The sequence below is a fragment of the Saccharomyces kudriavzevii genome (assembly GCF_947243775.1).
Source record: "Saccharomyces kudriavzevii IFO 1802 strain IFO1802 genome assembly, chromosome: 11".
Lineage (NCBI taxonomy): Eukaryota > Fungi > Ascomycota > Saccharomycetes > Saccharomycetales > Saccharomycetaceae > Saccharomyces > Saccharomyces kudriavzevii.
The window spans coordinates 22,889-45,568 of NC_079282.1; the positions used below are offsets into that span (position 1 = coordinate 22,889).

The following is a 22,680-nucleotide window of genomic DNA, read 5'->3' on the forward strand; positions in this document are numbered from 1 at the left end:
TATATCACTTCAAACCTTTTCTAGCTCTTTCTCTGGTGGGTTCAAAATAATCGATTTTATCTTTTGGATGGTGATGTTATGGCGATCGTTCTAATCGGAAAAGCAAAGGATAGGAAAGCAAAATTTTACGATTAAGATAGCTCTGTAAAAAGGTTCAACAGGATGGGATATTCTTGCTCCTTGTTCGAAAGACTAGGCAGGATGTCACCTTTTGTTACTTTTTAGAGTAATAATGTGTTTTGTCTAGTAAAAAATGGTAAAAGCTTCATTTTCTATTGAATAGTAGTATGGGATAAAAAATTTGAAGAGACTATAAATATACGTAGATACACACTTGCTTAACCTTTCATGTAAGCATCCAACTCAGCATCGAGAGCTTCCACAGAAGTTGGAGTATTATTTTCACGGGCCTTGCTCTTTTTAGAGACTCTGCTGGATTTTTGACGATAATGGCTACCTGGTCTCCCTCTTCCACGGTCTTGAATCGACTGCTTGTGACGACTGTGTGGGTTAATCCTGGAATGCTTTCTTTGAGGTTGGTAGATTTCTACTTCAATTTTGGCGCCATTCAATTCATGTCCATTATAACGTTCGACAATATTTTCCATTACTTCTCCGTCTCCAAATTCGTAAATACATGTACGATCTTCTTTATTATCAAAAATCTTAGAAAACACCGGTACGCCAAACTCCTTCATCATGTCATCAAGGGTGTAATCGGAAACGTCCAATGGTATCTTGGATATTCTAATTCTCTTAGGTAAAGGCGACTCCTCCCTTTGTTCATAAACACGATCCTCCGATTTTAGTGCCGGATCTGAAGACCCAAACCCTAGTCTAGGGCCCAATTCGTTTCTTAAATCTCTCCGACGGTATCTCGTTACCTTGTGGTTTGGTGAGTCCTCTCCATGATCACTTCCAATAATTTCGTCAAACGCTTTATCCATTGCTAATATTATTTACTGACTAGTCTTATGAAAATATAAAGCACCCTTATTACCCCAGCCTCTTAATATTTCCCATCTATTCATTTGTCGTTACTTAAAATGGCCATTCTCTCATCTTTTTTCATTTCATGATGATTATTTCTTACCGAGCTTAACAGAAAATGACACAATGTATTGTTACTATTCCGGAAGGCAAAAAGAAGGAAAAAAGAAAAATTATTCATTACGTAGGTTTGTCATCCGTTTTATATAATTGCTGCGCATAAATCAAGATAAATCTTCAAATAGATCTTTAAACCTTGGCACATTCTCATAGGTCCTTTTTATGTTCGCAAGCCAAGCTACGGATTTAGCGAATTGCCTTAATGTAGGTTCGACAGTTGCCAAATTTCCGTAAGCTACGGCAATTCTGTACGCAGCTTCCTCGCATTCTTGATATTCTTCCAATGGACCATATTTCGTGTTCATGGCGTCCGCTACAATTGGTAAGAGCTCCACATCAGAGGGATGTCTTATCACAAGCGCTGAATAGTTGAAAATTAAAGTGGAAACGGCCACGGCCAAATTCTGTGATTGCTTAGCAGATGCTTGAGGGAACTCTGTATCTATAGTTTCAAAGATCGACTTATAAACCTGTTCAGATTGTAGCAATTTCACGCCCCATATCTCATTCTTGAAGCAATTCACCAAGAGACGCACGGTTAGCATGGTCAAGGTGATGTTTTTGTTACTCAAGCCTTCTTTAATGTAACTTTCAATATCTGAAGAGTATGGCAGCTTTTTTACGATTAATCGCATTATGTCGTATGCGGGAATTTTGACTTCCCAGCTGGAGCTTATGGTATTAGCAAATGAAAGCAGCAATTCCCAACTTTCATCGATGTCATGTAGCGCCCCACCTATTTGTGCCAGAACTTCATCGTCAAATGTCTTTTCGCTCGCATTTATCTTCACAATGCCGTTGAAAATGGTATCTGGGTTGAAGTTGTCCATGAACAAATATTTTTTAACAGGAAGAACTTTCATCGCTTTTGTTGTTGAAAATGACGGTGCTATGGATGGAGTGTTCTCGGTGCTGGCCTGTTGGTCTAATGATATACCACTAGTATTCTTCAAAATGAACTGTACCACTTGCTCCCTATAACTCAGTGGTAATTCGTAACGGGCCAAAAAGTTGTCAGTTACTGTATACGGATTATCATTGACGTTGATAGGCAACTTCAAAGGAGGCTTACCTTCTTCAATATCCACATCAAAGACATAATCGTATGATTTGCCCTCATATTCTACTTTTTGGTCGTTTCCGGTAGTACCCGAACCGACAACATCACCAACTTTTTGCCATGAAGAATTTGAAAATTGATGAGCTTCTATGGTACCTTGAGGTGATTTTACCACCACTATCTGGCCCTCCTTGCGTCCTGGGGATTGCAATATCTCATAAGGCGATAGTTTAGACTCATCGAATTGCATTGTCTTGGAACTTATGGTAGACTTTTCCACCTGTTTTGATAACTCATCAATTTCCTTTTCTGAAGCCCACCTTGATTTTTCCTGTGAAAATATTCTTACAATATTATCACTACTTCCTACTACAATGTCTCCGTTGGGCATAGAATCAACGGACCAGATTGAGATAGCAGGAAGTGTAATGACTTGCTTTAATGAAGCATTTTCCATGGACCATATGCGAACTGATCTGTCCTCACTACAACTCACAATGTCTCCATTAGGCAGTAACTTCACGCAATAAACGAAGCTTTCGTGACCCTCAAAAGTCTTCAGCACATTCCCTGTTTGAATGTCAATCAATTTTATAAGACCATCGTTAGAACAGCTGATGAAGTGGTCACTATCCACCAGGGCCAGATGTCTTACTACATCATTATGGATTCCATCAAATGTCTTAATAACTTTGTTATTTTGCCACAGTTTGATCGTCTTATCCGCAGAGGCAGTCAAAAACTTATTTTCCGCCAGGGATACTACTTTAGCATCCCAAACAGAGGCGGTGTGCGCTTGTAAATCGTAGACTAATGATCCGTCTTTCCAAACTTTGGCAGTTTTGTCCCAACTACCACTTACCACAACTCCGTCTTGGCAATATAAGCTACAAACGTTCCCTTGATGGCCAATCAATGTATACAATGGATCCTCCCCTAAGGTGGCAAATAAGGGCACACCGTTGATCATAGTGTCTTTACCACCGAAAAGCAACAATTGTTCCTCGGGATAATAGCACACACTATTCAAAAATTCCTGCCCTGAATAAACCGTTGTGCCTTGCCATTCGTTATCCTTAGACCACAAGCGAACCGTCCCATCTCTCGAAGCGCTCGCCACCTTTGAATCATCCAGAGCTACCACGTCCCTGACGTCCTGGCTGTGACCTTTCAGCGTTGCACTCAATTGATAAACCATTTTTTGCACCTGCTGTTTTCTAGGTTAACGCCAGATACAATTATATGCATATGCAGCCAATTCCCTAGTCTTCCCTTATTACTAGGATGCTAGAATCTCATATGATTTATTTTTCGTGAGTTCTGAACGAGTGCGAAAAATTTTGAAAAACTCGCAAAAGAAAACATCAAGGTGTAGCGACTTTCTCGAACGTCCAAACCTCGCTCCTATTGTTTTAGCACCCTGTAGACCCTTCAGTATTCACATACATAAGCATACGCATATACTGCTGTATTGCTACTTATCCTCCACAAGTTTGTTGCCATTTTGTTAAAGTTGAAAGGCAGACGTAAAACACCACACAAAGATAAGGAAATAGGAGAAGGACGAGAAGCCATATCCTTATAATAGTAACAATAATATTTAAATACGCGTATATTTTCTTCCGAATATGACAGGTCCAGTAGTGTACGTCCAAAACGGGGATGGTATCTTCTTCAAAACTGCTGAGGGCAAGGGAACTAATGACGCAGTAGTTCATATGGCTAGTCAAGACCAAAACGTTCGAATCCTCAGTACGGAGGAATTTCCTGTTCAGGGTGAAGTGGTAAAGATTGCATCCTTGCTGGGGTTCATCAAGTTGAAGTTGAACAGGTATGCTATTATTGCTAATACCGTGGAAGAGACAGGTAGGTTTAATGGTCACGTTTTCTATAAAATCTTGCAACATTCCGTGGTATCCACCAAATTTAACTCAAGAATTGATTCTGAAGAGGCCGAGTATATCAAGTTGTTGGAGTTACATTTGAAGAACTCCACGTTTTATTTCTCATACACATATGATTTGACCAATTCGTTACAAAGAAATGAAAAAATCGGACCTTTGGCTTCTTGGAAGACTGCGGATGAGCGGTTTTTCTGGAATCATTACCTGACTGAAGATTTGAGAAATTTTGCCAATCAAGATTCTAGAATTGACGCCTTCATTCAACCCGTTATCTATGGGTACGCCAAAACCGTGGATGCCATTTTGAATGCCTCCCCTATTGTCCTTGGTCTGATTACCAGGCGTAGTATATTCAGAGCAGGCACGAGATACTTCCGTCGTGGTGTTGACAAAGATGGTCATGTCGGTAACTTCAACGAAACTGAACAAATTTTACTTGCTGAGAACTCAGAGAGTGAAAAAACTCATGTTTTTTCCCTTTTACAAACAAGAGGGTCTGTTCCAATATATTGGGCAGAAATCAATAACTTAAAGTACAAGCCAAACCTAGTTCTTGGAGAGAACTCCTTAGATGCCACGAAAAAGCATTTTGATCAACAAAAAGAATTATATGGTAGCAACTATCTGGTTAATCTAGTCAACCAAAAGGGACATGAACTGCCCGTAAAAGAAGGCTATGAATCCGTCGTGCACGCATTAAATGATCCAAGGATTCATTATGTCTATTTTGACTTTCATCATGAATGTCGTAAGATGCAATGGCATAGAGTCAAATTGTTAATTGATCACTTGGAGAAATTGGGATTGTCTAACGAAGATTTCTTTCATAAGGTCATTGATTCTAACGGTAAAACCGTTCAGATAATCAGTGAGCAACATTCCGTAGTCAGAACAAATTGTATGGATTGTTTGGACAGAACAAATGTTGTTCAATCAGTTTTAGCTCAATGGGTTTTGCAAAAGGAATTCGAAGCTGCCAATGTCATTGCTGCTGGGAAAACTTGGGAAGAGAAGACTACGTTGTTGACATCCTATCAAAACCTGTGGGCCGATAATGCTGATGCAGTTAGTGTTGCTTACTCAGGTACTGGAGCCTTGAAGACCGACTTTACAAGAACTGGTAAACGTACACGTCTAGGGGCGTTGAACGATTTTTTGAATTCAGCATCTCGTTACTATCAGAACAATTTAACTGATGGTCCTAGACAAGATTCGTATGATCTGTTCCTTGGTGGATTTAGACCACATACTGCCTCCATCAAGTCACCATTTCCCGACAGAAGGCCTGTGTATATCCAGCTAATCCCAATGATTATCTGTGCCGCCCTGACTGTTTTAGGTGCTACAATTTTTTTCCCCAAGGATAAATTTACCAATGGTAAGAACTTGTTGTACTTTGCTGGTGCGTCGATCACCTTGGCGCTATCTACCAACTTTTTGTTCAAGAACGGTCTCCAATATGTCAACTGGCCTAAATTGGTGGATGTTGGATTCTTAATTGTTCATCAAACACATGATAAAGAACAGCAATTCAAAGGTTTAAAATATGCGCAGAGCCCTAAATTTTCCAAGCCAGATCCTTTGAAGAGAGATTAGCGAGTTGAGTGTATGATAGAATGACGATTACTTGTTTAATCGGAAACCAAAAAAAAATGATAAAAACCAAAAAAAAAAGTGAGTAAAAACAAAGGATAAAAAAAAAAAGCTGCCTGCCATTAAGAGAGACGAGTTATTTATTTTTCATTACATACTATCTCTTTCACGGTCGTATAGATGTATAGATCTATCTCTATATTTATATATATCTATATATCTTTATTTTTATATATTTTCTAAAGGCTACATTAATATATGGGAAGTCGTCCAAGTTTTACAGCAATCGGCGCTTGTTACTCTGTGGGACGTCATACGAGTCTCAATCACTCGCTTAGTTCATGAATAAACTTCTTTACATCGGTTGATTTCATCAACGCCTCACCCACCAAAAATCCATGAACACCTTCTTTCTTATATTTCTCCGCATCTTCCTTCGTGGTGATTCCCGAAAGAGCAATCAAAAGAACCTCCTTAGGAGTAGATTCTACAAGATTGCTGGTGGTGTTTAGGTCCACGTTAAATGAGTGTAGATCCCTATTATTGACACCTATAACTTTAGCGCCAATCTCCAAAGCCCGCTGTAACTCCTCTTTGGAATTTACCTCCACAAGAGGCTCCATGTTTAACTTTCTACTGTAATCGTACAGCTCCTTTAATAAGGGCTGAGATAACATCTTGACTATTAGAAGGATGGTGTCAGCCCCTGCCAATCTTGCTTCTAGGACTTGATACTTGCTGAAGATAAATTCTTTTCTTAGAATGCAAGGTCTCTCCTTGGGGGAGAATTTCAAGTCTACAATTCTTCTCACATTGACTAAATCCTGCAATGACCCCTGGAACCAATGGGGTTCAGTCAATACGGAGATGGCCGAAGCCCCAGCCTCCGCGTATTTCAAAGCCTGTTCAGCAGCAACGGCCTTTAGGCAGATAGGACCCTTTGAGGGAGATGCGCGCTTGACTTCAGCAAGAACGGCGGCTCTGTTGTGAGATGATGACAGTTTTGCGTGGAGGTCCTGTACCGGTGGAGCAAGACCTAAGTTATAATTTGATTGTAAATCTTGCAAAGTGAAACCTGGGACTTTAGATTGTTCATTAACATCAATTTTACGTTGAGCATAGATGCGATCCAAAATAGAGTTTGAAGGAGACGAGCCATTCTCCTCCCATGTGCCACCATTAATGTTCAGAATATTTCTAATCATCAAGTGACCCTCTTCGGTCAAGATGGATTCTGGATGGAACTGCACACCTTCCACTGTATACTTCTTATGTCTCACACCCATGATGATGCCATTTTCCGTGCTAGCAGTAACCTTGAGGCAGGATGGCAGGGATGCTTCGGTACCAGCTAAAGAGTGGTATCTCGTCACTGCAATACCTTGGGGCACGTTCTTAAAAATCCCACAGTTATCGTGGGTGATGAGTGATGTTTTACCGTGGACAATTTCACCCGCGTATGTAACTTCACCACCAAAGACGTCGAACATACATTGCTGGCCCATGCAGACCCCAAAGACTGGAATTTTTCCAGCAAAGTACTTTATACAGTCTCTTGAGATACCGGAATCCGTCTTTGGGTGGCCTGGTCCGGGCGAAATAAGCAACGTGTCGGGGCTCAAAGCGGCGATTTCAGGAACTGTGATTGCATCGTTACGGTAGACGCTGACTTTGGCGCCCTCTTGGCACAAATACTCGTAAACGTTCCATGTGAAGGAGTCGTAGTTGTCGATTAAAACCACATGCTTATTAATTGGGTTTGTTGCAGCGTGCACAGACATTTCTTATGGGCAGGGGGATGTTGTGTGTGTCTAAGACGATTGGGTAATGTCCTGAATACAACAAAGCTCTTGTAAAATATTGTGCGCACCTTAATATCAGTTATGGGCTCGGATGAGTCAACGAGCCATAATGATGATCAAACATTGATTTACTGCAAGAACACTTCGCCGTCTCTAGTGATATTGAAGGACAGCGAGGGTTTGAAAGACACGCTGTGAGACCCAATACTGACGCATGGAACCGTCTACGTTTGCAAGCCAAGAGAAAGAAGCACGCCATCATTCATCATCAGCACTCACTGCCGACAAATTGTATTATTCGTATTATTCACGATCTTGCTGCATTTTTCTTCAGCCCTAACAAAAAACAAGACAAAAAAGCTGAGAAAAGTGAAAAAAAAATGGAGAAAAATTAGCGGAGTGGAGTATAAAAAAGCAAGAAGAAATTATCAACTTCAAATTATCTACACCCAAAAGGAAAAGGAACATACTTTCTTGCAAATAAACAGTGCCTCGCAGGGAGACGACAACATCAAGACATGCCTTTGTCCAGCAGGACAACCAGGTCTTGGTGTCTCTTACTCGTCTTGTTGCACTGCGTAGTGATGGTGAGGCGATGGAGCGGATTTGTATGATGAGTAACCAGATAGGGACAACAGATTTTTTAATTGACGAGAAACATCTTTTAAAGCCCAGTTTTTAGTAGAGCTTAGGGCGCTTTTACTGACTATCCGCTCCTTACTGACCACGATCTTGTTTTTAACGTGGCTGTATATAACACAATATAAGCAAAGCTTCCTTGTAAGGCTATTATTACGTAACCCTGCCGCACGCTTTCGTGTATTGTGACAAAAGGTTGGGTGGCGAAAAAAAGGTGAAAATGATCGAAAAAGCTCATTAAGTAGGATGAACAACCGCCAATCCCTGACTCCATAGCCGGTATTGAGAGTAGCCTCAGTAGTAAAGTAAAGAACATATAATTATAACTATGAGCAGTAAAGATAGTGGTGTCCCTGCCGCCGCAGGAGAGATCGACGAAAGTCTTTATTCTCGTCAACTTTATGTGTTGGGTAAGGAAGCCATGTTGAAAATGCAAACGTCCAACGTGTTGATTCTCGGGTTGAAGGGATTAGGTGTTGAGATAGCGAAGAATGTTGTGCTGGCAGGTGTCAAGTCCATGACCGTTTTTGACCCTGAGCCGGTTCAATTGGCAGACTTGTCTACACAATTTTTCTTAACCGAAAAGGACGTTGGTCAAAAGAGGGGAGAGGTGACCAGAGCCAAGCTGGCTGAGTTGAACGCATACGTGCCAGTAAATGTGTTAGACTCCTTGGACGATGTCACACAATTGAGTCAATTCCAGGTCGTGGTCGCTACTGACACTGTTTCTTTGGAGGATAAGGTGAAAATCAACGAATTCTGTCATTCTTCCGATATAAAATTCATTTCCTCGGAGACAAGAGGTTTGTTCGGTAATGTTTTTGTAGACCTTGGTGACGAGTTCACAGTGTTGGACCCCACCGGTGAGGAACCTCGTTCTGGCATGATCTCAGACATCGAGCCGGATGGAACAGTGACCATGTTGGACGACAACAGGCACGGGTTGGAAGATGGCAATTTCGTCCGGTTTTCCGAAGTGGAAGGTCTTGAAAAATTGAATGATGGGACCCTTTTCAAAGTTGAAGTCTTGGGACCATTTGCATTCAGAATTGGTTCCGTTAAGGAGTTCGGCGAATACAAGAAAGGTGGTATCTTCACCGAAGTCAAAGTACCCCGCAAAATCTCATTCAAAACGCTCAAGCAGCAATTGTCCAGTCCTGAATTCGTCTTTGCAGATTTCGCTAAATTCGATAGAGCTGCCCAATTGCATTTAGGATTTCAGGCATTACATCAATTTACCGTTAGACATAGCGGCCTGCTGCCAAGAACAATGAATAGCGAAGACGCCAAAGAGTTGATCAAATTGGTCACAGATTTATCCGTTCAACAACCACAGGTGCTGGGCGAAGGTGCAGAGGTTAATGAAGACTTAATCAAAGAACTTTCCTATCAAGCAAGGGGTGACATTCCTGGTGTTGTAGCGTTCTTCGGTGGTCTTGTCGCACAAGAAGTACTAAAAGCCTGTTCTGGTAAATTTACTCCATTGAAGCAAATCATGTATTTCGATTCCTTAGAGTCGTTGCCAGATTCCAACGATTTCCCAAGAAATGAAAAGACCACACGGCCAATAAACTCTCGTTACGATAACCAAATCGCCGTGTTTGGTTTGGAGTTCCAAAAGAAAATAGCTAACTCAAAAGTTTTCCTTGTTGGATCCGGTGCTATTGGTTGCGAGATGTTGAAAAACTGGGCGCTTTTAGGGCTAGGTTCTGGTTCAGATGGTTATATTGTCGTTACGGATAACGATTCGATTGAAAAATCTAATTTGAACCGTCAGTTCTTATTCAGACCAAAGGATGTTGGGAAGAACAAATCTGAAGTGGCTGCAGAGGCTGTCTGTATCATGAATCCTGACTTAAAGGGCAAAATAAATGCTAAGATCGATAAGGTCGGCCCCGAAACTGAAGAAATATTCAACGATTCGTTTTGGGGAAGTCTAGATTTTGTTACTAATGCTCTAGATAACGTCGACGCAAGGACATACGTGGACCGTCGTTGTGTCTTTTATAGAAAACCGCTACTGGAATCTGGTACTCTGGGTACCAAAGGTAATACTCAAGTTATTATTCCAAGACTTACTGAATCATATTCTTCCTCTAGGGACCCCCCAGAAAAGTCTATTCCATTGTGTACTCTGCGCTCTTTTCCTAATAAGATTGATCATACTATTGCCTGGGCTAAATCTCTGTTCCAAGGTTACTTTGCTGATTCCGCTGAAAACGTTAATATGTACTTGACCCAATCAAATTTTGTCGAGCAAACGTTGAAGCAAAGTGGTGATGTAAAAGGGATCCTTGAATCTATTTCAGAATCTTTGTCCAACAGGCCATACAATTTCGAAGATTGTATCAAGTGGGCAAGATTGGAATTTGAAAAGAAATTTAACCACGATATCAAGCAGTTATTATTCAACTTCCCGAAGGACGCCAAGACTTCTAACGGTGAACCATTTTGGTCCGGTGCCAAGCGTGCTCCAACACCATTAGAGTTTAATATTTATAATACTGATCATTTCCACTTTGTCGTAGCAGGCGCCAAATTGCGTGCATTCAACTATGGTCTGAAAAGTGATGACTACGATTCTGAACCAAATGTGGATGAATACAAGCTTGTCATCGATCACATGATTATTTCAGAGTTCACTCCAAATGCAAACCTGAAAATTCAAGTTAGCGATGACGATCCAGATCCAAATGCCAATGCTATGAATGGTTCTGATGAAATTGATCAATTGGCATCGTCTCTACCAGATCCTTCCACTTTGGCTGGCTTTAAACTAGAACCTGTCGATTTTGAAAAGGATGATGACACCAATCATCATATTGAATTCATAACTGCATGTTCTAATTGTAGAGCTCAAAACTACTTCATTGAAACTGCCGACCGCCAAAAGACTAAATTTATCGCTGGCCGTATCATTCCTGCCATCGCAACGACTACTTGCTTAGTTACTGGCTTAGTTAATTTGGAGTTATATAAATTGGTGGATAACAAGACGGACATTGAACAATATAGAAATGGCTTTGTTAATCTAGCGTTGCCATTTTTCGGTTTCTCGGAGCCAATTGCCTCACCAAAGGGAGAATATAACAATAAGACGTACGATAAAATTTGGGATAGGTTTGATATAAAAGGAGATATCAAATTAAGTCAGTTAATCGAACATTTTGAGAAAGATGAGGGTTTAGAGATTACGATGCTTTCGTATGGCGTTTCTCTGCTTTATGCATCATTTTTCCCACAAAAAAAACTGAAAGAAAGATTAAATTTACCAATTACTCAATTAGTTAAATTGGTGACTAAAAAAGATATCCCAGCGCATGTATCAACAATGATCCTAGAAATCTGCGCAGATGATAAGGAGGGTGAAGATGTTGAAGTCCCATTTATCACCATTCATCTTTGAGTAACTCAACTCTGCCTGACCAAAACAAAATAAAATATAAAAAATATCAACTACACAATACTACATGTTATCTATATATGTATGACTTTACACAACCTTTTCTTTAGTGAAAAAGAATAATTATTATTAGAAATTTTTTTCACACTGTCTTCAAGCCTAAGTAAGCCTTGTCCTTTTTTATATTTACTTGCGTTCAACTACTTCTGCCGGAGAAATAATTCGAAATAATTCTTTATGATCATTATATAAAGTATCAAAGCTTCCCTCCTCAACTATTTTGCCATCTTTGAAAACGACGACTGAGGAACAACACCTCATCATCTCTTCGTTATGCGTTATAACCATAGTCAATAGAGCGGGTGGTCCCTTTTTAACAATATCATTAATAATACGGGAACTGACGGAATCCAAGGCTGAGGTGCATTCATCTAAGATCAGAATTTTCGATTTTCTTAGTAGCGCTCTGGCTATGCAAAGTCTTTGGGCTTGTCCACCTGACAATAGATTCGTATCAATACGTGTATCCAAACTCTGAGGCAGCGAAGCTACAAAGTCATAGATTCCCACATATTTCAATGCGTCATACAATTCAAAATCAGGCATTTGGCCAAGACAACCGTAGGTCAGGTTGTCTCTAATGGAACCATCGAATAAAGATGGCTTTTGCTCAACAACTGAGATTTCTCTTCTTAGACTTGTCAAATTCCAGTCATTTACGTCTGTGCCGTCTATCTCGATACATCCTACTTTACAAGCATAAAGCCCGGTTAATAGAAGAACTAGCGTAGACTTTCCTGAACCTGACTCACCCACAATACCCACTGTCTGTCCACAAAACATGTTAAGATCCATGCGTTTATAAATAGAGATATTAGGCGCGGATGGGTATGCAAATGTCAGATTTTGTATCGAAACGATAGGCTTATTCGAGTTACCATAATACGTACCGCCACTTATGCCTAGTACTCTTCCGTTATTGTCTTCAATCTCTAGAGTACACTCGGCTTCATCGAGAATTCTGTAAATCCAACTGGCAGCACGTTGGCCTCGACTGATATCAGGAATTTGGCCCACTAAAGTAGTGCACGACATAATAGTGAACAATAACAAAGTGAAGGTTGCAAACATTTTCTTTGAAGTATACTCATGAACCATGACCAGCTTTAATCCATAGTAATAAAGAATAGCCTGAATACACATAGCAATCATGTTTGTCATAGATACACCGAACCCTGTGGCAATGGCACGTTTAGAAGCAATCCCCTCCATTTTAGTCTTCATATCATGGTACGTTAATTGGAAATGAAACTCAGCCTGTAAACACTTGATGGTTTTGATACTAGTGACAATTTGATACAAGCAATTTTCTAATTGAGCGACCGATGACTTGTAATCGGTTTCATATGTCTGCAAACTGCTGCCATAAATGACTGAGAAGATTATTATCAATGGGAACATTGATATACAGACTAAACTTAACTTCCAACCTGATATCAATGCCCATACTAGCCCTATAGTTGACACAGTAATAAAGCTAGTCATTGCACTCAGAAATTCTGAGACCAAAGACCTCAAATCTCTCAAATCATTCATAACTAGTGCAGAAATTTCAGCTGCCTTGTTGTTCTCACCAGAAAACCAGTTTATATTCTTTCTCGTTACTTTTTCCATGATTTCGTTCCTAAGGTCCATAATCCAATATTCACTACAATAGCCTAATAGAAATCCTTTGGCGAAATTAAAAATACCATCTGCTGCAGCGACACCAAGAACAACAAATGACCATTTCGCTAAGTAAAATGAAGAACTAGTATTTCCATCCGTGGATGGAACAATACCTTCTAGCAAGAAACTGAACGTGTACGAAAAAACGGGATTTGTGGCGCCTGCAATAAGAGAGCATAGCAACCCTAAGATAAGAATTTTTTTGTATCTGATGCTTTTGATCATTGTTTTCATTATGTGAGAAACGCTCAAGATTTGCGGGCCATTTGCGTTTTCGATATCATTCTGTTGTTTTACTGCATATTCATGGTTATCATCCCCGATTCTTATTCTTCTTGTCTTGTTGTTCGATCTCCGCAGATGAACTGTTTCATAGAAGGATAGGCGATCAGCTTCATCATATCCTAGATTGTTTAGGCCTGATTCAAATTTTGGAGTTTTCAATTGAGAGTTAAAACTTTCCATGGTGGATATGGATTTTTCTTCAGTCTTTGTATTTACAACAGTTTTTGCATCAAAATAGTCTTCCTGTAGATGGTACCATTTACTAAATGTGGTGGTAGAATCCACTAATAATTCCGACTGGATACCGCTTTCAATGACTTTACCGTCTTGCATTAGATACAAATAATCATCAGCTTCAATTTGGCTCAATTGATGTGTCAATATAATTGTAGTCTTTCCTTTCCTCCAATGTCGAATCGCTTTCATAAGTAAATTGCGATGAACTATATCCAAAGCAGAGATAGCTTCGTCCAGGAATAATATTGGAGTGTCCCTGATGAATGCACGTGCTATAGCAACCCTTTGCTGTTGGCCACCACTTAGTGTAATCCCTCCACTCCCGATTATTGTTTCTAGTCCATCAGGGAGATCTAAAATAAGCCTATCCAGAAGGGCCATTCTGCAGGCTTCCTTGATTAAATTGTTATTGTCGATAGTGTTAGAATCGGCGTTTCTTATCGAACCTGTCGAACCTAAAAGAATATTGTTTTTAAGGGTATTATTAAATAAAGTACAACGCTGTTCTACAACGGTGATATTCTCAATTAACGATTTTTGTGGGATTGTTTGAATATTGCGGCCGTTGATAGATATTGATCCATCATAGCCATCGTAAAATTTCAATAATAGATTAGATATTGTAGATTTACCAGAGCCTGATTTACCAACTATAAAGGTGAACTGACCTCCAGGAAATTTTATACCAGCGTTCTGCAAAATAGTTTCAGTAGGTCTACTTGGATATGCAAACGAAACATTTTCAAAAACCAAATCACCAGTTGCGTAGTCTATTAGAGGTTGGTAAAGTTCTATAGTATTCGAAGTATTTCGTTTAGGTCCGTTTTCTAATAAAGTCATGATTTTCTCTAGAGCTACTTCACCCTTTTGAAGAACTACTATTTGATGTAGGGTATTATTTAAGGTGGTGCCTAACATAATACAGGAGTGGAAGCAAGTAATGACATCATTAATATTCAATCTGCCCTTTCTGATCATGGTTGAGCCAAACCAAAATCCTTGTACAAACATAGTCAGCGTTAAAAACCGTAGCACCCCAGCATTTGCAGCTAAATAGAAGCAACTCTTAATAAAGAAAGTGTTACAATTTGAAACAATCTCTTCAAATTTTTTCCTTTCCAAAGGCTGGGTACAATACAATCTCACCAACTGAGCGGCATTCATTGACCATGTAAGCAACTGGGCCGCTTTACCTGTTTCGGTATTCTCCTTCTTTGTATATATGTGGATCATTCTGCAAAATGCTACTGCAAAAAGAGCAATTATGGGGGAACTACATAGGATGATCAAAGTCAATGACCAGGAATAAAAGAATGACGTCCCTATAAGCGCGCATATGGCAACGAGATTCTGAAAAGTTATGGCAGATGCCTCCGCTGAACTTGATCTTAGCTCTTCCACGCACCTGTTTATTTGAGTAAAATCTCCTAGTAATGTTTCGTTAGCATCATACCATTCGATGGGCTTTTTCTTTAAATATGCCTCCAGTAACATCGACCGTATTCTAAAGCCCTGTCTCTCGCCAATGTGCATCCAGGATGTTAATGAAAGCCACATAACGGGCGCAGAAGCAACCCCGAGTGCCATTACCGCCATTGACCTTTGTAGCAGCTGCCGGTATAAATCATGATGAGATCCACTAAGCACAAAGACTGATAGTAGATCAAACACTCTGCCTGTTAAAATAGAAGTGACTGCCGGCACCAGGCCCGTCGCCACGGTACTTATCAACATCATCAATAATAGCTTGTAGTCCTTACATACGCTCAAGTTCTGGAAGATGTGATAGCGTCTTGTATTCCTAAAATTTCGAAGAAAGTTCATTCTATGCTCTCTTTCTTATTTGAAACTTTTAGGCTACCTACAGCCTCTTTGAAAAGAAAGGCAGCATAAATCACTATGCTTACGTCCCGGTTTATAAACTCGAACATTCAAATGTTTCATGGCGATGTAGCAGCAATCTCATATTTGAAACATCTGTCAATACGCAATGAGCCGTGTAAATTTCCTAATTAGGTAATTACATGATAAAAAACCAAACAAAAAACTTTTTTCGATGAAGACATACATGTAAACAAAAAATTGAGGAGTACCAGAGTAAACACAGAAAAGGTACAACGACTTATCTGCCGGTGTGGTCAATCGCTCTTCTATCACAATGAGAAAAATAGGAGAGCTTAAGGTGATCTTTGACTCTAACAAAAAGAGAAAAAAATAAAATTAACTGCCCTCTGTGGGAATTGAACCCACGATCCCCGCATTACGAGTGCGATGCCTTACCACTTGGCCAAAAGGGCTGAGTAATTTTTATAGGAGGAGATTTTGTTCTTAAGGTATTATGTAGAGATTTTGATTACTCTGAATCATATATGCAAAGCGAGCTCCTTGAGATTGACAGCACTTCCTTATAAACTTCAGTGACAGTATTTAGGTATACTCAAGCGACAAGGCATTTCATGCCCACTCGAAAAGATCCAAGAATGTATGACGGTCAAGTGTGATCATACATATATATGTTAATTTCGTTTTTCCAGTTTTTCTTCAAGTCTATTTTATCTATTTTGTCTTTCTGATGCATCATAGTCTTATTGTGCTTTAGAGTGAAAAAGAACAAAAGAGGAAAGAGGACATACTGAGAGCGCAAGTATGGTAAGCTACGGAACGTGTAGCAGCGAAGTTTTGAAAGCCCTAAAGACGCCCAAGTTTGTACTGAAATATGGCAAAGTAACGAGCGGACAACGCTTTAAACTCAAGTGCAAGATAAAGGAAAAACTATGTGAGAACAAATACCAGGAGTACTTGAATGAATACAACACCTTTTTGCTTTACGATTGGGAAAGCAGCGGTGCTGTTTCCACGACGGATTCCTCCTACAGTCTGCCCTATTTATGGAAGGAGTTCATAAGAGAGGCCGTAGTTAAGGGTGCTATAAACGACAAGTTTCCGACTGTCTTCATGAAGAAAAGGCTAAGAAACTTCGCCATGGGCCGGTGCCTGGGACTGGAATTCCTCACAGACCCTAGTGGGTCAGCACACGAGTATCGGTGCCTGTTCCAAACCGTGCAGGACATCCCATATCTGTCGAAATTGATTTTATTCAAAAGTATGCCTAGCGTGCCGATAAGGTTGAGGGTGCATACCATTGGCATAAACATCAATTCCGGGCCCAACCGCTCCGTGGCAAGTAGTGCTGGCGGTGAAGCCGGCATAAACGAAGCAGTCTCCTACATCCAACCTTTGTTGGAGGAGTCTTCCCGAATGTACCGCAACTTGGACTATTGGAAACTTCTGAAGATAGCACGAGCGAACACTCAGGATGGACCTCTGGATGAGAGCACGCCCATTAAATCGCAAGTCAAGCTTTTACTGGACCAATTGGCCACAAACCAAATGACCTCGCCCTCAGTTACCGATCACGGCGGTCATAACTGGCTCATATTCACTCGAAAGCAAAAATAAACGGTATCATGGACAGGGAACCGCAAACTTATAAATATTTATATATATTGCTTGTTATTTAATGGTTATTGGGCTGGACATTGCCCAGCTCACTAAGAACGAAAACAATACAACAAAGTAATGTAATGTTAAGAAGAATGATTTAGCACAACTAGAACAACTTCTCTTCGGGGTCCATATCGATAACCACGGAATATCCAGCAATCCAGCACGCCACGTATGTTATTGGATGACCAGCTGAAGTATTGGGTATTGTTGCCTATTTCGATTGTCATGGTGTTGACGGGTGTGCTCAAACAGTACATCATGACGCTCATAACGGGGAATAGTGCCAATGAAGTGCAACCAAGAGTGAAGCTAACTGAATGGCAATACTTGCAGTGGGCACAATTATTGATTGGAAACGGCGGGAATCTATCTGCAGAGGCTTTCGCTGTCAAGAGAGAATTTCTTATCAAGGATCTTACCGAGGAAAGACATTTGGCCAAGGCCAAGCAGCAGGATGGCACGGCTGCTGCAGAAATGCCCAATCCCTTCAACGATCCCAGCATGTCAAATGCCATGATGAACATGGCGAAGGGAAACATGGCAAGTTTCATCCCTCAGACCATTATCATGTGGTGGGTCAACCATTTCTTCGCTGGATTCATTCTTATGCAACTTCCCTTTCCTTTAACTGCCAAGTTCAAAGAAATGTTACAAACCGGTATTGTTTGTCAGGACCTAGACGTCAGATGGGTCAGTTCTATCTCATGGTATTTCATCTCTGTGCTCGGGTTGAATCCAGTTTACAACTTGATTGGGTTGAATGACCAGGATATGGGGGTACAAGCCGGAGTGGGCGGGCCACAAGGTGCTCAGGGCCCTCCACAGTCACAGGTGGACAAGGCCATGCATGCAATGGCCAACGATTTAACCATAATTCAACATGAAACCTGTCTTGATAACGTCGAGCAAAGAGTTCTGAAGCAGTATATGTAAGTCGCTGCTACGTATGCACAAATGTATATGTATCTAATCTATATACATATATATATATATATATATCAACAGATAGTTCTTGGTTTCAACTGTACAAATCTTTAAATTTATCTCTGGTATCTGCTACTCCGTACACACCTTTCCATGACAAGGGCCTAACAAATTTCTTTATTGTTGGTAGGCTTTTGACAACCCTTTGAGAAATTATCCATTGCAGGAACTGTTGCGAATCCAACGAGTTGTCTCCTTCATTGGCTAAACAGTTACAGTACTTGATGCTGTGAAGAGTACAGCATCTTTGTACAGCATTCAGTATTTGGAAAAGAATCTTGAAAATCGGCTGATCGATAGATATCTTGTCTTGGAAACTCGCTGGAGTAAACCTCAACCAATTGTTGACCATTGACCCTTGATCGTCGAGATGGAGCTTTGAAAGGAGATCGGCCTCATCGTCGAAATGAAATTCACCCAGCGAAAATATCTCGTCTGGGTGCACTATCACACCGTTTTCGTCCTCCATCGCACTTAAAGAGTCCCAGATGCATAACTCCGACACATTATACTTGCTCAAGAGTGGCACAATGACCTCTACGATGAAATTATTCAAATAGTTTCCCGACACCAGAGGTGTTCGTTGTTGTATGGCATAAATTCCTCGTTTCTTGTTGTAAAAAACCTCCAGAGCGCTACTATACTTCATTTCAACGTCTGGATAGAGGGACTTGCTACCATCCTCTGGCCTATCTAGCGGTCCCACGAATTCCACTAGATACTTGGAATCTAACGCCTCCAGATATTCCCACTCATTCGACTGCGAATTGAGCAGCCAGTCGACACTCAACTGCGGTATATTCCCAACACTCACCAAGGGCAAAATCAAGTAACTCATCGTATCTTCTTTTGGGTGTGTGTTGTTCTTTTTGAACGTGAATATCCTTATTTTTGGTATAGGTGGCTTTTTTTTTGGAGATTACTCATTGTGGGATCAATTTTCAGACTCAAACCGAAAAATTGAAAAACTATAAGACAAAAAAACTAAAATTTTTTCATATTACATCAGTTAGTTTTGAAAAGTTGGCTATAGGCAACTTATAGAACAAGTGTTTCCAGTCAGATCGAGGAATGCTAGAACGGATTCAGCAGCTGGTAAATGCAGTGAACGATCCACGCTCAGATGTGGCTACCAAAAGACAGGCCATCGAGCTACTAAATGAGATTAAATCCTCAGATAATGCAATGGAGATCTTTATATCACTAGTCATTAATGAGAACTCAAATGATTTGCTGAAGTTTTATGGGCTGTCCACTTTGATTGAATTGATGAGAGAGGGCTTAAATGCCAATGCAAACGGCTTGAATTTGATAAAGTTTGAAATCACTAAATGGCTTAAATTTCAAGTCTTGGCCAATAAGCAAGCTAAATTACCTGATTTCTTGATGAATAAGATTTCCGAAGTTCTGACTACTTTGTTTATGTTGATGTACAGCGATTGTAACGGAAACCAGTGGAATAGTTTTTTTGATGATCTGATGAATCTTTTCCAAGTTGATTCAGCCATTTCCAGTATCAGTCCGACTACTGATGGTAACAGTCTTTTAGGCCTTGAATTCTTTAACAAGCTTTGTCTGATGATCAATTCAGAGATTGCAGATCAAAGTTTCATCAGGTCCAAGGAGTCTCAATTAAAAAACAATAATATAAAAGATTGGATGCGTGATAATGATATTATGAAATTGAATAATGTTTGGTTTCAGTGTTTAAAACTGGATGAACAAGTTGTCTCACAGTGTCCTGGATTAATCAATTCTACTCTGGATTGTATAGGGAGCTTCATCTCATGGATCGATATTAATTTAATTATCGATGCGAATAATTATTATTTGCAATTAATTTATAAATTTTTAAATCATAAAGAAACCAAAATTTCATGTCATAATTGCATACTGGCCATCATCTCCAAGAAAATGAAACCAATGGACAAGCTGGCTTTTTTGAATATGATAAATCTGACTAACGAATTGAGCTATTATCATCAATCCATATCAATGAACCCTCAAATCATTACATTCGATAATTTGGAAGTCTGGGAGAGTTTGGTCAAGTTAATCACGTCATTTGGGATGGAATTCACCATTATTATCGAACAGACTAATGATGATCCAAAACTGGATACTTTATACAAGGAATCTGTAATTTCAAACGTCGATACGATTTTATTAGAGAAGATAATACCAATACTTTTGGAATTCATGAATAATGAGTTCGACTCAATAACAGGAAACACATTCCCATTCTGGTCAAACTATCTGGCTTTTTTGAAGAAATATAAGTCATCTTCTCAAAATTTTTTACCATTGCATAAGGATTTTTTAAATAACTTCCAACAGATTTGTTTCAAAAGAATGAAGTTTTCAGACGACGAAATCACACAGGATGATTTCGAAGAATTTAATGAAGCTATAAGATTTAAATTGAAAATTTTTCAGGAGATTATAGTGGTGATTGATCCAATTCTATTTGCAAATAACATCACCCAAGAAATTTCCACGAACCTGATGAACTGCAAAAACGAAAGCTGGCAGGTTTTTGAACTTACTATTTATCAAATCTTTAATCTAAGCGAATGTATCAAGAACAACTACTTTGGCCTGAACAAAAATGAAATTATGACTTCACAGCCTTCATTAACCTTAGTACGATTTTTGAATGAACTATTAATGATGAAAGATTTCTTATTGACAATCGATAACGAGCAAATTCAAATTCTGTTCATGGAACTAATTGTAAAGAATTATAACTTCATATTTTCAACAAGCGCTAACACGGCAAGCGCTACTGATGACGATGAGAAATATCTGCTGATCTTGAATATTTTTATGAGCCCATTTGCTATGTTCAATAAGAGAGAAAACGTTAGACTTAGATCGTGGTATTTGTTTACGAGGTTTTTAAAACTAACGAGAATTAATTTGAAGAAGATTTTATTCACAAATAAAAGTCTAGTCAATGAAATCACTAATAAAATAAGCCCGCTACTCCAAATAAAAGTTACCTCTATTAACGCACAAGGGACAGATGACAATGATACAATTTTCGATAATCAACTGTACATTTTCGAAGGTATTGGTTTCATAGTCACACTGAACAATAGTAGTCATGACCCTGCTACCGCTGCTGATAGCATGGATTACGATATATTAGATCAGATATTAACACCACTATTCACGCAATTAGAAGGCTGTATCACCCAGGGAGCTTCACCAGTCGTAATTTTGGAATGTCATCATATTTTAATGGCTATTGGTACTTTGGCTAGAGGTTTGCACATAGGCTTGGTCCCTGAAAATCAAGTTAACAATATGATGGTTAATAAAAAGTTAATCAACGATTCTTTAATCCATAAATTCTCCAATATCGCTGAGGTTATACTAGTAACATTTTCTTTTTTCAATAAATTCGAAAATATTCGAGATGCGTCTAGATTTACCTTTGCCAGACTAATTCCAATTCTAAATAACAAGATTTTACCATTCATCAATAAATTGATTGAGTTGATCTTATCATCCACAGATTTAAAGTCATGGGAGATGATTGATTTCCTTGGGTTTTTATCTCAACTGATCCACATGTTCCACGCAGACTTGGACTGTTACCAGTTATTCAATCAATTACTTTCTCCATTAATTAACAAAGTTCACTCTATTATCAAAGAGATTGATGAGCAGCACCACCAACAAGCAAGCATTAATAAATCTATAGACAATACTCTTACTACCACAGCCTCCGCAAATAAGAATATTGTCGTCACTGATTCATATAGAGATAAAGTACTGTTGAAAAAGGCATATTACACATTTTTACAATCATTCACTAATAATTCTGTTACTTCAATACTGTTATCAGATATAAACAGATCCATTCTGCCAATTACATTAAACGATTTAGTCACTTACACACCACAAGAAATTCAAGAAACGTCGATGATGAAAGTCTCCCTGAATGTGTTGTGCAACTTCATCAAATGTTTTGGGAGCGGTTCATGTTTGGACAATGATGATATCAACAGAGACCCCAACTTGAAAATCGATGGTCTCAATGAATTTTTCATCATGAAATGTGTCCCGATGATTTTTGAAATCCCGTTTAATCCAATATACAAGTTCAATATCAAGGAGGGGAACTTTAAGACTATGGCATCTGATCTGGCAAGATTACTGAGAGAGCTATTTCTCGTTAACAATAATCCAACTACAAATGAAAACGAATGTGTAAAGTACCTCACGCAGATATATCTCCCACAAATACAGTTACCCCAAGAACTAAGCATTCAATTGGTCAATATGTTAACCACAATGGGTCAGAAGCAATTTGAAAAATGGTTTGTAGATAATTTCATTTCAGTTTTGAAGCAGGATCAATAGCTTTCATGCCCAGAATAAAAGAAAACAAGAAAAGATTGTAGTTATATTTATGCTAAT

General features: G+C 39.4%; 10 protein-coding genes and 1 non-coding gene across 11 annotated transcripts; 5 read left to right on the forward strand and 6 right to left on the reverse strand.

The window, feature by feature from the left end:
• Nucleotides 1-338: 338 nt before the first annotated feature.
• YRA2 (Yra2p) lies at nt 339-947 on the reverse strand (the record flags this gene model as incomplete). The annotated part of the gene is made up of 1 exon (XM_056229221.1): nt 339-947. The coding sequence occupies one exon, from the start codon at nt 945-947 to the stop codon at nt 339-341; it is 609 nt and encodes a 202-aa protein (XP_056083261.1).
• A 267-nt stretch (nt 948-1,214) lies between these two features.
• DOA1 (Doa1p) lies at nt 1,215-3,368 on the reverse strand (the record flags this gene model as incomplete). The annotated part of the gene is made up of 1 exon (XM_056229222.1): nt 1,215-3,368. One exon carries the CDS (start codon nt 3,366-3,368, stop codon nt 1,215-1,217), a length of 2,154 nt encoding a protein of 717 aa, XP_056083262.1.
• Nucleotides 3,369-3,798: 430 nt separating this feature from the next.
• On the forward strand, nt 3,799-5,670 carry SAC1 (phosphatidylinositol-3-phosphatase SAC1; the record flags this gene model as incomplete). The annotated part of the gene is made up of 1 exon (XM_056229223.1): nt 3,799-5,670. One exon carries the CDS (start codon nt 3,799-3,801, stop codon nt 5,668-5,670), a length of 1,872 nt encoding a protein of 623 aa, XP_056083263.1.
• A 323-nt stretch (nt 5,671-5,993) lies between these two features.
• On the reverse strand, nt 5,994-7,448 carry TRP3 (bifunctional anthranilate synthase/indole-3-glycerol-phosphate synthase; the record flags this gene model as incomplete). The annotated part of the gene is made up of 1 exon (XM_056229224.1): nt 5,994-7,448. One exon carries the CDS (start codon nt 7,446-7,448, stop codon nt 5,994-5,996), a length of 1,455 nt encoding a protein of 484 aa, XP_056083264.1.
• A 988-nt stretch (nt 7,449-8,436) lies between these two features.
• Nucleotides 8,437-11,514, forward strand: UBA1 (E1 ubiquitin-activating protein UBA1; the record flags this gene model as incomplete). The annotated part of the gene is made up of 1 exon (XM_056229225.1): nt 8,437-11,514. The coding sequence occupies one exon, from the start codon at nt 8,437-8,439 to the stop codon at nt 11,512-11,514; it is 3,078 nt and encodes a 1,025-aa protein (XP_056083265.1).
• Nucleotides 11,515-11,697: 183 nt separating this feature from the next.
• Nucleotides 11,698-15,585, reverse strand: STE6 (ATP-binding cassette a-factor transporter STE6; the record flags this gene model as incomplete). The annotated part of the gene is made up of 1 exon (XM_056229227.1): nt 11,698-15,585. One exon carries the CDS (start codon nt 15,583-15,585, stop codon nt 11,698-11,700), a length of 3,888 nt encoding a protein of 1,295 aa, XP_056083266.1.
• Nucleotides 15,586-15,986: 401 nt separating this feature from the next.
• Skdi_11.trna1T lies at nt 15,987-16,058 on the reverse strand. The gene has a single exon. It is a non-coding gene; the product is annotated as a tRNA-Thr (tRNA).
• Nucleotides 16,059-16,407: 349 nt separating this feature from the next.
• Nucleotides 16,408-17,220, forward strand: CBT1 (Cbt1p; the record flags this gene model as incomplete). The annotated part of the gene is made up of 1 exon (XM_056229228.1): nt 16,408-17,220. The coding sequence occupies one exon, from the start codon at nt 16,408-16,410 to the stop codon at nt 17,218-17,220; it is 813 nt and encodes a 270-aa protein (XP_056083267.1).
• A 219-nt stretch (nt 17,221-17,439) lies between these two features.
• Nucleotides 17,440-18,201, forward strand: EMC3 (ER membrane complex subunit EMC3; the record flags this gene model as incomplete). Its single annotated transcript, XM_056229229.1, has 1 exon — nt 17,440-18,201. One exon carries the CDS (start codon nt 17,440-17,442, stop codon nt 18,199-18,201), a length of 762 nt encoding a protein of 253 aa, XP_056083268.1.
• An 85-nt stretch (nt 18,202-18,286) lies between these two features.
• Nucleotides 18,287-19,090, reverse strand: ADD66 (Add66p; the record flags this gene model as incomplete). Its single annotated transcript, XM_056229230.1, has 1 exon — nt 18,287-19,090. One exon carries the CDS (start codon nt 19,088-19,090, stop codon nt 18,287-18,289), a length of 804 nt encoding a protein of 267 aa, XP_056083269.1.
• A 233-nt stretch (nt 19,091-19,323) lies between these two features.
• Nucleotides 19,324-22,623, forward strand: LOS1 (Ran GTPase-binding protein LOS1; the record flags this gene model as incomplete). Its single annotated transcript, XM_056229231.1, has 1 exon — nt 19,324-22,623. The coding sequence occupies one exon, from the start codon at nt 19,324-19,326 to the stop codon at nt 22,621-22,623; it is 3,300 nt and encodes a 1,099-aa protein (XP_056083270.1).
• Nucleotides 22,624-22,680: the final 57 nt, after the last annotated feature.